The sequence below is a fragment of the Coccinella septempunctata genome, chromosome 5 (assembly GCF_907165205.1).
Source record: "Coccinella septempunctata chromosome 5, icCocSept1.1, whole genome shotgun sequence".
Lineage (NCBI taxonomy): Eukaryota > Metazoa > Arthropoda > Insecta > Coleoptera > Coccinellidae > Coccinella > Coccinella septempunctata.
In genome coordinates, this window is record NC_058193.1 from 25,548,169 (window position 1) to 25,564,967 (window position 16,799).

The 16,799-nt window shown below is 37.0% G+C and overlaps 1 protein-coding gene across 1 annotated transcript; it reads right to left on the bottom strand.

The window, feature by feature from the left end:
- Window positions 1-1,195: 1,195 nt before the first annotated feature.
- Window positions 1,196-15,007, bottom strand: LOC123314266. The gene is made up of 11 exons (XM_044899433.1): window positions 14,852-15,007; window positions 14,588-14,789; window positions 13,989-14,230; window positions 11,876-12,178; window positions 10,099-10,150; window positions 6,240-8,678; window positions 5,240-5,421; window positions 4,676-5,164; window positions 2,023-2,149; window positions 1,499-1,641; window positions 1,196-1,441 (listed from the first exon to the last, which is right to left on the bottom strand). Exons 1-11 carry the CDS (start codon window positions 14,918-14,920, stop codon window positions 1,211-1,213), a joined length of 4,479 nt encoding a protein of 1,492 aa, XP_044755368.1. The 5' UTR covers window positions 14,921-15,007; the 3' UTR covers window positions 1,196-1,210.
- Window positions 15,008-16,799: the final 1,792 nt, after the last annotated feature.

A 16,799-nucleotide genomic window follows, 5' to 3' on the forward strand; every position in this document is an offset into this window, starting at 1 on the left:
GGGATTACTAGGGGTACAAAAAACATCGAACACTTTGAAATTCAACTTCCTTAAAAATAGATAACAATATCGCTAGCTCATGAAATAATCATTTTCAGTGGTCACCAAGAAAAATACCCCGCACTGGTTCACTCTAATGAATGCGATGATTCAGCACTTCTCAGCTTAGAATCCATTTAATCTCCTTGTAGTCCTTGTTCCTATCCATGAGTTCATAGAAGTAGTTTATTATTCTCTCTATGTGAATTTCTTGACCACTATGTTCAAGAAAATATTTCCATTTCCAGCAGTAAGATTATCTCTTGAGATTTGCGAAGTGCGCATTTGTAAATTAAAATTCTGTTTCGAGCATCTTATTCCCCGACTGAGATGTTAAAAGAATTGGTTAGTTCCAGCTTGGAAAAGCGTCAGAATTTGTTTTTCACACAATCTCTCAAGGAGCATTTTTAATTTTCGAAAGAGGTCCTCTGAAAATTTCCATTTCAAATATATGATTAGATTTGCTTCATTTTTCATTCACGTAGAATACTTTAGAAATATGGGATTGCGATGCACTATTGAACCAGATCCGTCTAATTAATAAAAAGATATCTTAGCATCTAGAAGAAAATGGAAACATTCACAAACATAATGGAATTTCTCTTGAATCATGACTCGTACTGTTTTTTGCTTAATGGTTGCAGCGCAGTCAATTATTCGAGCCCAAAATTCTGAATGGAAGGATATATGAATAATTGAATCTATATGGAAATATTTTCCCAACGCTGTTCACTTTTTAAACCCCCAATCTTTATTTCATACACCACTCAACTGAATTACTGCTTGTTTTTGGCTTCCTATCGAATTAATAATCGTAATCATAATCTTTATTCATTGCTTAACAATATTACCAAATGTTTGCATTCGAAGGATTACGGTGTAGTGATAGGTGAACAGCAAAGGGATATGCACGATGGCTTCTTTTCCATTGAAAGAGCCGAAAAAGTATATAATACAGCCTTCATAAAACTTATTCCAAGACTTGATGATAACTAAGGAAAAAATAATTAATCATAGGTACATAACTAAAAGTGCAAAAAATATTGCCTTGAAATGAAATTTCCCGAAAAGTATTTTCGAGAGAAAAATGTCGTTTGAAAACTACTTGAAATCAACTTCGGATGCTTGAGAGTCGAACAAATAAATAGATACTCAATTTTATTTTTCTCATTTATTTGCAAAAACATGATTTGTAATCTTCTGGATTTTTATGTTCATGACCTTCCCAAATATACTTAGCTAATACATTCTCCACTTTCCCTGGTTGATATGCAAAGAAATAATGATTTAAGTAGGGAGGATTAGGATACTGATACGCTGATATGGTTGAATAAAATTCTCTTGCATAATCTACCATGTTACTCCTGAGTTTATTGTAGAACTTCTCTTTCGTCTCACCAACCTGAAAGTACACAAGAGTGATGGAATTTTTTCGTAAAATGATCAGTGGTAATCTCACAATTCTCGAAACCGTTTGAGCCTCTCTCCATGTATAATTGTTAGCTTCACATACGCAATGTACAGGAAGCTTAGGGTATGGTATTTTTCTTCTGCATATTGCAATGTGATTCCACAGTACCTGACACCTTCTGTAATTTTCCACTGAAAATAGCATATATAATAAGTAAAACAACTAATTTACTTCCTCATTCTGACATTCAATTTAGTTCAGTCACATATAGGAAATCACAAGTAGGTGTATATTCTACATAATATAAAGGTTGGATTTCAAAAACTTCTCTTTGGCATTTCTCCCAAGTTATAAGACGTATAAAAACATTTTTCATACATTCTGCAACTTCGGATGCTAAGTTTCGAAAACCCAGCCTGCATAATATCACTACTTCGAGGAAGATTTCAGTACATACTGATACTTCACGCCTTCAATATTTGATTGCACTACTAGAATATACATTCCTCAATAAATGGTCAACGATTTTCTTGGAGATTGGATTTCGACAACTCAATGTCCTTCTTTCCTACCTGCATCGTCATAATTCCATTTTTTCTTCAATCTGAACTGCATCCACAACCAAAAGTGCGGCAATCTATGAGAATCTGGAAGCATGGCTAAGGGAAATCCATCATCTGCTAAACCTTTCAGCAATTTCTGAAGAAGAACAATCATTTTTTATGTGACAGGTAAATTAATCCTCGGTTGAAAATATTTTTTCTCCAATCGGCAAGTTGATTGCCTTCACGGAGGTCTCGTAGGTGTCATGGTACCGAACAAATTTTTGTCAATTCGTTATTCTAAGTGGCAGTCAATTGAGAAAGCAGGATTGAATGGATATTTAGTAATCTTTATCGCCCCAATAACAATATTTTTCATTAATCTGGTGAAATAAGCCCAAAAGAACAGTTTATTTTAGAAAAGGTCCATTTTTTTTATTTTCTTATCTTGCGTATTTACGAAGGTAGTGTTCGATAAAAAAAATTCTGAAACCCCCGACTCAACTTTTAGCAAAAAAAATATCGTGATTTTCTGCCACTCGTTTCAGCTGTTTTGAATATCTCCGAAACGATGGGTTTTAGAGGAAAACTTTTGAATACACAACATGTGAAACATTAAATTTCCAATAAGTTCTTCACATAAAGTACTTTTCTACGACTAATATGGAGCGCGCTAGTGCGTCTCAAAGATGAAAGCCACGCTCAGTGAGATTCATTTGCCGTTAACATTTATTTCATTAACTTTCCCAACTTTTCGGACCCCTTTCCCGAGAGCCACATCTCCCTAGCATATATGTAGGAAGCAGCACCAGTGTTTGGCGTCACATCCAGCCCCAATGACATTGCTGCCGCAGGAAAAATGGTGTTGAGAAGTAGAGGAAGTGGTCCGAATATAAGCCCTGCAGTTATTATGGGCCCCTTATATATTTCCACTAGAGCATGCGCGATAGTTATGAATTCCGCTCTTAAGCACTTTCGTGTACATGCGCGCTGCTCGATTGTATTTCTATAGAAACAGGTGGCGATAAGTTTATTTGAGTGTTCACAAATTTGTTTTGTGGTAAATGTTTTTGTGGTCTTTGTTAACGCCTATGTTTAAGCCTGGATAGTTGATGTGTAAGTATGTTAGAATGAGTATCAGTAGTTGATATTCCAAAATAAAAACTAAATACTGAATGAAAGGAAATTAGATGCTTTTGAAGAATCATATGGAATGTTGGTAATATGGGCCCCTTACATGATCCTATTATGGGACAGGATTTATATTCGGAAGAGTTAGAGAAATCTAGCATCAGCACGCCTAGGAAAACAGGCACCAAACGACAAGTCTTTTCAGAATCAAGAGCTAAGAAGACAACAAACAAAAAAAGCATCAAGCAAAAGATAATGAGGTCAGCGAATCTGAGGATGGAAGTCACGAGTCCCAGACGATGAGGATATCGACGAAATTGGAAAATTTGTTCCTGATGACTGTGATGCAGCATGCCTATTTCAAACCTTTTCCTATCAATCATTCACTAGGGGGCCCATATTATATGCAGTCTGATCTAGATGTAGATATTTACATTATTTTAATTTTTCATACAAATCCTACCTAAATTTAATTTTTTTTATAATGCCTTTTTTGTATTCCATAGGAATACATAGGCTTGCAGTGTGTTATTCATTGGATATTTATTCGTAAGATCCCAAGATATTGGGACCACTTCCTCTACTTGTTCATGTGGTTCATCTAAATCTGTGGACAACCCTCTGGACCTGTTAAGATATGAGGCAGAGGCATTCTGGCAAAGTCAGCCCAACTCGGCTTCTACCAATATCTGACGCAGCTCGTTTCAATTCATTAAGAACCTACCATTAGGTCCAAGCATAATTGGAGCCATTTAGAAAAATGGATATATGTTTGAGGCGCTGTATCGTATCGTGCTCCCTCCTATGGCGCGGTTCTCACTGGAGCGATACGATAAACGATGCGACAGGTGATTCGATAAGCAACCCGACCCTGAATCGATACCGATCTCTTATAACCGTGCAAACGTTATGGAAGCAACTAATTCAGTGCACACTGAAGCGATCGCGATACTACACCGATAAATATCGTAATCGCGTCGGATTGGTGGACACAGCTGCCAGGTCGCTTCAACCAAAGAGTACCAACTCTTTGCTTCAACGACAGAAAGGTGATTGGGAATCAAATCGGAAAAAGTAGCATAGAATTTCGTAATTGAGTGACGATTAAGCGCTTGATTTGGCTATCGTATCGCTTCAGTGTGCACTGGAGTGTTGCGAAGATAAAAGTTGCATCGGCCATCGGACGATAAAATATTGCTCATGTTGCATCGCTTATCGTATCGCACCAGTGAGAACCGCGCCTATTGGTCGAAGAAATTTCTACTCATAACCGATATAAGGTTATGTGTGGTTATGTGTATTTATTTTTAGCTTTTTCCAATATTGCTAGGATTGGGTTTTAGTTGGAATATATAGTTTCCGGCGACAAATCGTTTCAGCAGTACCATCACTTGCTGCATTGATCATGAAACATTCTTTGGTGTACGAGCTCTTTCCAGATGACAAAAATTTTTCACTCTTACGATCTGACACCTCAAAAAGTACCTATATGTGCAACATATACAAACACTAAAGATCACTTAAATTTGAACAACGACTGATATTACTTCACCTGAATAAATTCATTTTGTTGTTTCTTTCTTGTCGGCAACCTCCTCAACACGACGTATCTCTTCGACGGCCCACCATAAGGTGAAACAGACTCTTCCGACTCCTCTTCCTGTTTCGGTTCTTCTTCCTTCGTCTTCTCTCGTTGCTCCTCCTCCATTTTCTTCCGATCCTCTTCCGACCACCACGCCTCCATCGGGCCATAAAAACATTCTTTCACGCATACCTCGTCCACTTGACATCCGCAATTTTTAAAACCGCACAAGCAGGGATCGGACGCTGATCCGGAACTTGGAGGTTCGACGTAACCGCAAGTGCAGCCATCTGGCGTTTTTATTTCTTCTTCTTCCTCCTCCTCCTCTTCGCCTTCCAGTTCAGCGCAAAAGCAAGATTCTTCACTCTCTTCCTCGGCTACTGCGCACGTGCAATCCTCCGGTTTGACTTTTTCAATCCCGCAGGGGCATTCGCACGCGCATGTGTCTGGGACTTCCTCCTGATAAGAATACGCAATATTGGTTTACAGAGGTGAATATCTGATTATAGTTCAACTCTATAATCCAATGCTCACCTCTTCTACAGATTCTTTGGATTTCTTGCTGTTCAACGACTCATATGAAATGCACTGACAAACTATTTCTTCGCTGCTTGTGATGTCAATCTCCTTGGTAGGTTTGAATGGATTGCCACAATTCTTGCCAAAGGTCATGTAGTTGCAGAGGAAATTTCTCTGACATTTGGTCATGTCATCCTCTGCAAAATAGTATCAGTGTTACAGAAGGATATTTTGAGAAGAGTATGGGTTTTCTCGAAACTTTTTATGGGTCACGATGAGATGCGAAGCATTATCCTTGGTTTGTATGCCACTGGCATACAAAGTTTAGGTTGCCTTATATTCACTCACACCCTGTGTGAAGAGATCGAAAAAAACCTGTACCAGTGGCGTACAGGCCAAGGAGAATACTCTTGCACTCCATCAGCAAAGTGATGTTGGAGTTGTAGAATAACAAACTAGTGAAAATATGTAAACATACCATTGACATTATATTATCTAGCCTTATTTGTCATATAAAAACTTTTTAAGATAAATTCCTAGCTTATCCACGTAAAATCTGAAACGCTTTAGCTCGATTAATCAAATTTGAAACATAATCACAAAATGTTATTGTAGAAGCCAAGCATTAGCACAGAACATCAATCTTCAGAATTTCATAGTCTTCTTGATGAATTTCCTTAAACGCATGTTGAAAGGAATCACTAATTCAAGTAGTGGGAGAAATATTATAACTAATGATACAAGGTCTCTATACTCTTTATAAATGATTCATTGCATTGGGCTTCAATTCCGAAATTGCATGATATTTTTCATAACCCTTTAGTAAGAAGCAGCACAAAACATTTCCAAGCCGATTGCGATGCCACAATTAATAATGAAGACTCCGTTTTTTTAACCCAATATTTCAAACATAAAAATCTCTCGATGTCCGTCACTCCGTATTTTCCAATTTCGATAAATAAGAAAGAATAGTAAAATATTAATCAGTATGATTCAGTCTACAATGAAAACCTACCTTTTCTGTCTGGCAGATTGGTGTAGCTCTCCACCGCTATTGTGCATTCATCGCTTTCTTTGCCATTCAGAAGCATACCGCCAAGTATGAAAGACTTGCCCAGTTGATTGGCCTGTACGCCAGTGATTAAGAACTCAGATTTTCCTTCTGGCAAAGGTAACCCCGGAGCTCCCGTCATCTTTTTGATTTCGTTTTCTATCAATTTCTGGGCAGTCAGAGGTGGATCCTTGTACCTTTCATTCATGTCCTCCATGTACGCCTGGATCTCTTTCCTCATGTAGTTCAGATACCTCTCGTAATTCACCAAGCACTCGTTATGTTCTTTCATAAATTTTTCATAAACTTGAGAACATCCGCATTCTTTAACGGCGCTACCGATTATATATTTATGGCTTCCCGAACCTCCTTTCACTCCATGAATGACGTGTTTGAAGCCTGGTTTGAGAGTAGTCGTTAACTTTTCATCTTCCTGTTTTTCTGCAAGAATATCTTCGCTCGCTTCACATGTACACGGACTCTTCGGTATCACACCGGTGAGGTTATATATCGGTCCTTTGTGCGTTTGATGCACGCCGCTTATGACATACTGATCTTTCTGAGATTTCAACTCCACCTTCGCCTTCAATCTTTCTTTGTATTCATTCACTCCTTTAACTCGTTTCTCGAATTTTTCTAAGCATTCGCATTCTTTTTCTTGTCCGTATACTCCTCCAATTACTGGTAATATTCCCCCACAACCGTCTCTGGTCCCTGCTTGAACGTATCTAGCTCTATATTTCCTCCGAAGGTCCTTGCATTTAGGACAACTGCATTTTAGTAGATTGAGTAGTTTTTCAGTTTCTCTTCGACAATGATCTAATTCTAAAATTTTTCCACATTCTACCAAGCACTTGATCTCTTTAATACTAGGCTTGGCTTCAATCTTTTGCTTTGTTTTTTTATCATCCTTTTTTCCCTTAGTCTTTGCCTCTTTATCATCTTGTTTTGTTTCGTTCTTTTGCTTCGTTTTATCTTCAACTTTTGCCTCTTTTCCTTTTGTATCTTTTTCTTTTTTATCTTTCTCTTTTGTATCTTTCTCTTTTGTTTCTTTTTCCTTTTTATCCTCAACGGTCTTCTTATCGGTTTCATTCTTTTTAGCTTTTTCTTTTTTTTTGTCCTCTTTCTTTTTCTTTTGAGCTTCTCTTTCCGCTTTGCAAGAACAACTTTTCTCTTCGTAAAAATGTTTTGGGTGTCTACAACCACAGTCTTCCTTCTCATCATCAACAGAAGATTCTTTTTGCATCTTATTTTCAATAAAAACATAAGCAACTGTAACCTCTTTGCCTTCCTCTGGAGGTTTCGCTTTACATTCGCATTCTTTTTTAGTCTCTCCTTCCAGCAAGGGATATTTTATCGGAGGTTCTTTCACGCAATTACCACAAGCGTCTAAGATTCTGGTACATTCGCATACTCCACGCTCTGCCAGCTCTTCTTCTGTTTTCTCAGTGGGTTTTCCGCATTTCTCGCATTTTTCCAATGCCTTTTCTCGAGCTTTCTGTTTGCAGTCGCATTTATCTTCCTTGGGGACTACAGGAATATATTCCTCTTCTAGTTTCGGGTTGCACTCGCACGATATTTTTGGCGGTATAGGCTTTGGAGGAGTCGGGATGTTCCATATTGCACAAGTACAATCAATTTCAGGGTCGAACTTCGATTTATCTTTAGTTTTTCCTGGGCACACGCATGTGCCTGTGTCCAGTTTCAGTTTTTCCATACGGGCAATGTTGTCGAACATAGTATTCCATCTTTCGACGTATTTTTTATTCTCCTCGATAAGTTTTTTGGTTTCCTCGTCAACGGTTTCTATCTTTTTCTTATCCATCTCCATAAAGTCCGATAAATTTGTATAGATTATCTCTTGAGGTTTCTTCTTCGGTTTAGGTCTTTTAATCCAGCTCTTTTCTTTGATGGGTTTAATTTCGGGCATGACTTTTTTTCCATCAGGTCCACCACAAATGGAGCAAGGGTAATCTCCTCCTTCTTGCTCAGCGAATTCTTCATCAACTTGCGAATCTGCAATCTTTTTTATGTATTCCCCAATGTTCATTATGTAAACGTATTTTGCGATCAGATTTTGACCAGTCGATTGACCCGATCTGCCTCCAGGTTTCATTCTAACCTCGCAAATGGTTCTTATAACTTTTCGCTTCTTTTGATTCTTCATGTTTATCTCATCGTAAATCTTGACGTCAAGAATGAGCTTGATTGGTGGTGGATATTTCTTCGGTATCATGAATTTTGGTAATATGCCAGGGTAGGTTTTGGGTGTGGAACTCTCGTATATTCTTGGACGTAATATAATGTATTTACAGGAATCTGATCGTTTGAATAACAAGTTGTAGTATTCTTCTGCCACGAGATGATCTTCGAAGACATCGCAAGGGATTTTGATATCCTCATCTAGTTGAAAAAAAAAGTGATATTATCGAAATGGAGTAAAGAATTTTGACAACTATTGAAGATACAAGGTGACCTTCAGAAAATATGAGCATTGGCAGTCATCTATAGACTTTTGAATAAAAATTACCTATGTATAAAACTACACTGCGCAAAAAAATTAACGCACATTATGGAAATCTCAAATTTATTCTACAACTGAAGGTGTTCTCAATGATAATTATTTTTATCAGAATTATGCATGCATATGTTATCCACTTTCAACGGTTTTCTTCAATACAGATGTTTTTTCCCAGCAGGAATAAAAAAAGATGATATTATCAGATTTTGAATGTATTGGCTCCATTCTAAAATCAGTTGTTCCCGATCAATTCTAGTAATCAATAGTTTTTCTTTCGTTTGATTTTCCACACTCGATCGCTATGCAACGCGAAACACGCAATTTGACCCAAGAGGAATGTGCCCAAGCGGTAGTTTTGCGAGAAGAAGGGTGGGCATACACAAGAATTGCAGAAAGGTTTGGAGTTTCCCATACAAGTGTGTCCAGAATGTTGCAGCGATTCAGGGAGACAGATATGAATGTCCGAAGACCAGGATAGGGTAGACCACGGGTAACCATTGCCATTCAAGAACGTTACTTGAGAGTTTCTTCGTTGAGACAACGGTTTGCAACCGCTCGCCTCCTTCAAATTCAGCTTGAGCAAACTCATGAGGTGCAAATTAGCACTCAGACAATAAGAAATCGCCTCAGAGAATATGATTTAAGGCCTCGTGTCGCGGCAAGAGGCCCAGCTCTTACCCCAGCCCATCGAAGGGCGCGTTTGGATTTTGCGAGAGAGCATATCCATTGGGAAGAGACCGATTGGGAAAGAGTTCTCTCCACAGATGAGTCTAGATTCTGCCTCTACCATTGTGATCGACGTTCCCTTGTATACAGACGTCCACATGAAAGATATGCTCAGTGCAATTTCCTGAATACTACTGGTTTCGGGGGAGGATCGATTATGGTATGGGGTGGAATATCTTTGACTGCACGCACAGACCTAGTGGTCGTTGATAAATGGAGCTATGAATGCTGATAAGTATATAAGGAACATTCTTGAAAAGCATGTAGTGCCATTTGCCCCATACATTGGTGAAAATTTCATTTTTATGGGCGATAATGCCAGACCCCATCGTGCGCGCATCGTTCAGGAGTACCTTGAAGAGGTTGAAGTCTCTCGAATGGAATGGCCAGCAAGAAGTCCAGATCTCAATGTGCGTTAATTTTTTTCCGCAGTGTAGTTCAATGGCTGGAAAAAAAAACTGAAATATCCTTGCTGATCAACTTTTCATAGTGAAAACAAAACTACGCTTCACATGTTATTGATAAATATTTTCGTATTCTTCTTGAGTAGTTTATCTTATTCAATGATCATCTTACCGAGTCTATCATCTTGATGCAGGTCATCGTATGTTCTCAGACGTACAGGCTCCTGTGAATAGTTTATTTACTTTATATACATTCAACATATAGGTAAGGTTAGGTTCTGATCGATTTCTTATCGTAACTTATTGTACTACTTAGGGAAAACACAACTTACTTATTTGAAAGGGGGTGTTGTGGTACTTCATTATGAAGAACTCGTCGAAAATTAATGAAATGATAGCTCAAATATCAGAAAAGGCAATGTAGAATTCACCTTCTTCTAAAAGTAACACTTTGGTGCCTAAGGCAATCAGGATAGTAATACACAATAATCAGACTGGCGTTTGAGAAATATTCATTCGTTTTTTCCTTGAGCCCCAACTGACACTATACAGAGTGATTCATAACTATTGGGACATAGACTAAGGGCAAATTGTTTGGACCAAAATATGGCGACAGGACCAAATATACCTCAATAAAATATTGCTGTGGAAAAAGATAGAGGGCGTTAAAGTTGAATTTTTTATAAGGGGACAGAATAATATTTCCTTCGAAATTCGAAAGTCCTTTATTAAAAGAATTAGAAAAGGCATAGAAGTCGGAGGAGGCCACGTAGAACATTTAATTTAAGTTTATTCTTTTTATGTTACACTGTTTTTAATTATGCTTTATCGTCGAAATAAATAAATAAAATAAATAAATCGTTACTTCAAATCCCCTTCCGATGCTCTGAACTGTCAATTGGGTTTTTCTTAAAAACGGATTAAAAAATATACAGTGAAATTATTAGCAAAAAACGAAAAATAAAATTCAACTTTAACGCCCTCTATCTTTTTCCACAGCAATATTTTATTGAGGTATATTTGGTCCTATAGCCATATTTTGGTCCAAACAATCTGCCCTTAGCCTATGTCCCAATAGTTATGAATCACCCTGTATGATTCATCTCAGTTCATTTTGAAATTTCAGAATGTAACAGAGTTTTGTCAAATCGGTAGTTTTTAACAATCTAAATGGCTCAATCCAGCTCATCCAGATCGACGAGTGTTATGCCTCTGAATTATTTCTGATTCTTTTCATCTTCACGGAATTATAGATGGATATTATTGCGCGTATTGGTAAGAAAATATCCTGGAATATTTCGTCCATTATCAAAATTCACAAAAATCACTACTTGTCTCGTAGGGATAATTGAAGATGAAGACCATCATATTATCGTTTTTAATTTTCCCACGAGATAACACACCACCCCTTTTCTTAGAAACTGTACGACAATTTATATAAAACAGCCCCTCAGTTCATTTCGAAATTTCAGAATGTAACAGAGTTTTGTCAAATCGGTAGTTTTTAACAATCTAAATGGCTCAATCCAGCTCATCCAGATCGACGAGTGTTATGCCTCTGAATTATTTCTGATTCTTTTCATCTTCACGGAATTATAGATGGATATTATTGCGCGTATTGGTCAGAAAATATCCTGGAATATTTCGTCCATTATCAAAATTCACAAAAATCACTACTTGTCTCGTAGGGATAATTGATAAGATGAAGACCATCATATAATCGTTTTTAATTTTCCCACGAGATAACACACCACCCCTTTTCTTAGAAACTGTACGACAATTTATATAAAACAGCCCCTAAAGCAATATATTATTATCGACATTTCCATTTCGAAGACGTAAAAACTAAGAATGGAACTTGTAGATGAAGCAAAAATTTCAACAATAGAAATAAAAAGAATTTCATAACAAACTAAAGAAGGAAATAGAACTGGGGACAATCAACTCACGAAATCGCAGATATAGGAGAAATAGGGAGATGTTGGTCGCTGAATTACTGGATTCTTGTATTTATCAGATCTTCTTTGCGGCCATTCGAAAGTGAACGGTACCAAGTAGACACTCCCGTATTTTTTCTTTTTGGGCTTCGGTTTCCGAGGTGCCGGTTTTTTTTCTTTTCTAGGTGGCGACGGAGAGCGGACGTGCATCTCCCTCAAAGTGTCTCGCAGACATAAATGCGCCACTCCGGAGAGAATGAGTCTATCATTGATGGAATAACACATTCGTTGAGGTTTTATGAGCTGATACAGTACCTGTAATAAAACGAGAAATCTGATCCTTCAGTTGGATTAGATGTAAAGTGGTGCATTTTTACTGTGGAAAGCGATTAGGGTATGAATTGTGATGGAAATGGAAATGAACAGACTCGGAAAACAGAGACGGACTCTTAGTTTGACCTTTGATGGAAATTATGAAAGAATAAAAAATTCGTAGTTCATGTTATAGGTACATTTATGAATATTATCGAATATAAATAACTAGCGACAATTTCGACATACGAGGATGTATTGATATCTAGTTAGCCTAGACCAGTTCCATGCATAAAAAAATATTGCGTTACCAACGAACAATAACTCATTGGAAGTGTCAGTGTGAAGTTTGAGGTCAAAAAAGTAAACCAGAGTTACGCAATAAATTAAAAGAAAGAAGATGTCCACCGAAATTATGAAAATCGAAAAATAATTGGAGTTCATGACATGATTTTATCAGACCGTCGAATTGGGCTAAAATGGATATCTGAAGCACTGAATATTTCATACGAACACGTTCATCATATATGTATTTCAATTTGGACATGAGAAAAATTGCTGCAAAATGGATCCCCAAATGTTTGAATGTTGACCAAAAGCGTGCAAGGGTAGAAGCATCGCGTTCGATCTGTGCTCGATTTGAAAACGATGTAGACTTCTTAAACCGAATTGTTACTATGGATGAGACTTGGATACATTTCTACGATCCAGAAACAAAGCAACAATCGATGGAATGGTGACACTCTGGTTCTCCAAGACCTAAGAAGTTTCGTGTCCAAAAATCTGCTGGAAGAGTTCTAGCTTCAGTTTTTGGGGTTGCCATGGAGTAATCATGATTGATTGTTTGGATAAGGGTAGAACAATAACTGGAGAATACTATTCGACATTACTGACCACTCTACGGGAAAAAATTAAAGAGAAAAGACGCGGAAAGCTATCCAAAGGTGTTTTGTTTTTGCAGGACAACGCCTCTGTACACAAATTTCATGTTGCCATGCAAAAAATTCGTGATTTATGGTTTGAATTCCTAGAACACCCTCCTTATTTATTATTTAGCTCCATCCGACTATCATCTCTTTCCTCAACTGAAAAAAAAATTTAAAAGGTCGTAAATTTTCTTCCAACGAGGAGGTAACAAAAGCTGTGGAGGTCTGGTTTGCAGAGCAAGAAGAAACATTTTAAAAGGTCTAGAGACGTTGCAGGTTCGATGTAATAAATGTATCCAATTGAGAGGAGAATATGTTGAGTAATAAAATAAATTGACATTGACATTTTGTTTGGGTCTATAGTAGACTAAGAATTTTACAATATATCCTCGTATAAAGTGACAATTTTTAAAACACATTGACGTTTTGATCGTTTTACTTTTCGTAACCAGTTACGAATAGTAAAATATAACTGATGATGAAACGATATTTCCATAGCAACGGAGCGAAAAATTAAATAATTTCCGTCACTAAACGATTGAAAAGGAATCTACAAGGAAAGCTTGTATAGACGTTTTTGCCACTTTTGGTACTTTCAATTTGAATTCATAGCCACATCCTATTCAAAATTAGAAAAAGTATTGTGTGAAACGCTATTTTTCGTATTTGGCATTCTTTTACGCTCATTACGAAAAATAATGCTTTTCCCAAATGGTTGCACAAATATATATTGTGTGACCAGTTGCAATGAATAATCGCAAAACTTCAAAAAATGCAATCTGTGGGCAATACAGGAATGCTGGCCCATTCAATTAATGCATCAAATCATCACTTATTGACGTATGTGCAACATTTTTCTCAAAAATTTAGCGCCTAAAATATATTACCATAAGAAACTCCACTGGACATCCGAAACTTTTCGTTAGTGCTCTCCAAAGCTGACTGTCGTTGGGCAAGGGCCTCATTCCCAGAAGTGAAAGACTGGAATGTGTTGCTTTGGTGAGATGACTATCCAAATCTTTCTTGATTGCCGTTTTCAAATTGTCAATCACTTGTTTCTGCTGAGGTGACAACTCCTGATACCATTCAGGTCCAGTCAAGCACAGTAGTACATTATGTGAGTATTTTTCTATAAGTCCAAAATAGTGTTTGTTTCGTCTTTCGAATGAAATCCGAACCATTTGTTTATGAAAAATGGCTTTCGGTTGACTTTCCTGAATTTTGGTAGAGATATATGTTGTAGTTGACCTTCCCGTGGGGGAGTGCCCGTGGACACGTTTGTCGTGACAAAAGTGTCCATGGGCACAAAAAAAGTCGTATGACTAGTTTTCGAGAAACAGAGTCAAGGATGAAAAGTAAAGTGGAGAATATTTTTTGCCCAATACTTTTGATTTTACCAAAATTTCAGGAAATTTATCCGTAAATTGCCATCAATCCTTTACAATATCTTATTGATGCATATAATCACAATAAATTGATAACATACGCTGTTCCGCTGTGTCTTTTAGTCTCTTCTTAGTAATTGCCTTCAACCTCTGCTTGTGTTCTATTTGTTTCTTTCCCCACTTTTCGAAATATTTCTCCTCGAGAAATTTCCATTGTGGGAGAATGCCATGAAAAAATTCTGTTCCAAGTGAAAAACCGTCTACGAATTTGGCTCCCTTCTTGCCTTCCCTCTTCTCATCAGACTGAAGACAAAGATGGTATATATTGTACAAAGTTTACCCCAAGATTATGTCATCTCAGAAACCTGAAAAGCTCCAACACTTATATCCATTCCCAGACATATTCCATTGGGGTTACTGGGTACATAAGCCATTTTTACACACAATTTTAATCCTTTTCCAAAAATCAAAAGAGTCAAACAACAATTTTGACAAATTAATGACAGGAAAATACGGAGAGGCATTGATATGAAATAATGCTCAGAGATAAAAAAAGACATCAAGGATGTCTAAAGAATTTCTCGTTAAGGTAAGTATTTTTTCTTTTCGGGATCGAGCAAAAATCAAACCTACCTACAAATACGGGAATCGCTTCAAAATTTCAGCTTTTGGAACTTTTCATGCATGTTTGAATGTTTGGTACTGTAAAAAGGGTGAGTCTTTGACTCTTACAAATATCAACCCCTTCCAACTTATATAGGCAGAAATGCAACCGCTTTAGTTCGCCCTTCAGCCGGTGCGATTACTTTGGGGCGCTAGAGTCGAGTCGTGTTACTATAGAAATCAAAAATAATATCTTTGATAGAAATCCTACATAGATTTTCAATCTATGAAATACTGTTCTGATGACAGCTTTATTTTGGCGAAGTTTTTCCATGAAATGTTCTTATTTTTTCAATAATTTATTTGACTAGTGGGAATCATATACGTTCTTCTAGTTCCGTTTCTTGCTTTAGTGGTAAGTGATTGGTTTTTTGATCATTATGTTTGTGTAATCATGAAGCTTGGAATTTGTCCACTCACGGATGGCTGAAGAAAGTATAAGTTATTCAGTATTTGAAAACTCAACATTCCTTCAACACATTTTTCTCGAAAATGGTTTACCAGAAGAAACAGAGAGTTTACCGAAGAGAAGACTTCGAATATCCAGTCAACAGGAGCAATTACAAGAATACCTATAATTCATTTGTGATTAACTGTAATAGTTATGTCATTATATTCCTAACCAATATCATTTTCTGCAGAACAACTCCTTAGAGATATGGTTTAAGGTTTAATAAAAATTCTGCTTCTTCCTAAACTGCTCTTATTTTATTTTCCAATAATTTGTACTTGAATACTTTTACAACACCCCCTGCAATGCAGTCGTTTTATTAGGTGGTATACCTTTTTAGTTCCACGGTGGGTAATTTCAGTCTTCAATTTTAATTGTTTCTGTACCTACAATTCAATAGTTGGAAAAAAATCACGATTCATTTTCCAATCAACAAATTTGTCTTCGATTTATCTGTACCTAATGCAGTATCTTTAGTTTTGTTGCAAATGAATGAAATAGGTTATCTATGTGAAATAGTTTCATTTGTGAATAACAATTGAGACGACGCAAAGTCTACTGGGGTTCAAAATTTCAAATCGAATGAATAGGTTTTGGCCCGCTACCTACGACCGATGCCGCAGAGCAGTAGTTCCGATTTCCACCGGTGCGATTTTAGAGCAGCGCTGTTCTAGAGCCTAGAACCATAGATTAAAAACAGCGTCAACAAATTTAGTACGGAAGTCGGACTTCTTCTCGTTTGGTATTTCTATGCAAATATTTTGACAGTACCTACATTCTTGAGGTAAAAAAAACACTGTTTTCCTTTGCCATTTTTTTCCGAATCGGCTCGGTTTGATAGATATACATTGGGTTTCATAAAACTTTGATTGTGCGATCAACGATTTGGAGAGTCACTTGATTTCTAAAACGAAATCACTGAAACTTTTTCATTGCTGACTATATTGAACAAGTAGCAATTGAGAATAATTTAATGGACGTATAAACATCATAATTTGATGCGAGAATGATATTCTGATTGATCATGACTGAATTATCGATTGAAAACAAATTGACGTCTGTTGGTCAATCAAGCGTTGATTCCCTGATCACGCTTTATGAAATCCGAGGATAGTTTGTTGAAGAACCATAAAAAAAATTATTTTCAGTTCTCACAAACAGTTTTCTAGAATGAAATGAAGTTCGGAATATAGTTTTTC

Coding starts and splice junctions, on each gene's coding strand:
- LOC123314266 (XM_044899433.1), bottom strand. CDS start 14,920: ATGGCTTATGTACCCAGTAACCCCAATGGAATATGTCTGGGAATGGAT. Junction 14,790..14,851: donor TAAGTGTTGGAGCTTTTCAG/GTTTCTGAGATG, acceptor CTTTGTCTTCAG/TCTGATGAGAAGAGGGAAGG. Junction 1,442..1,498: donor CTCAAACGGTTTCGAGAATT/GTGAGATTACCA, acceptor GTGTACTTTCAG/GTTGGTGAGACGAAAGAGAA.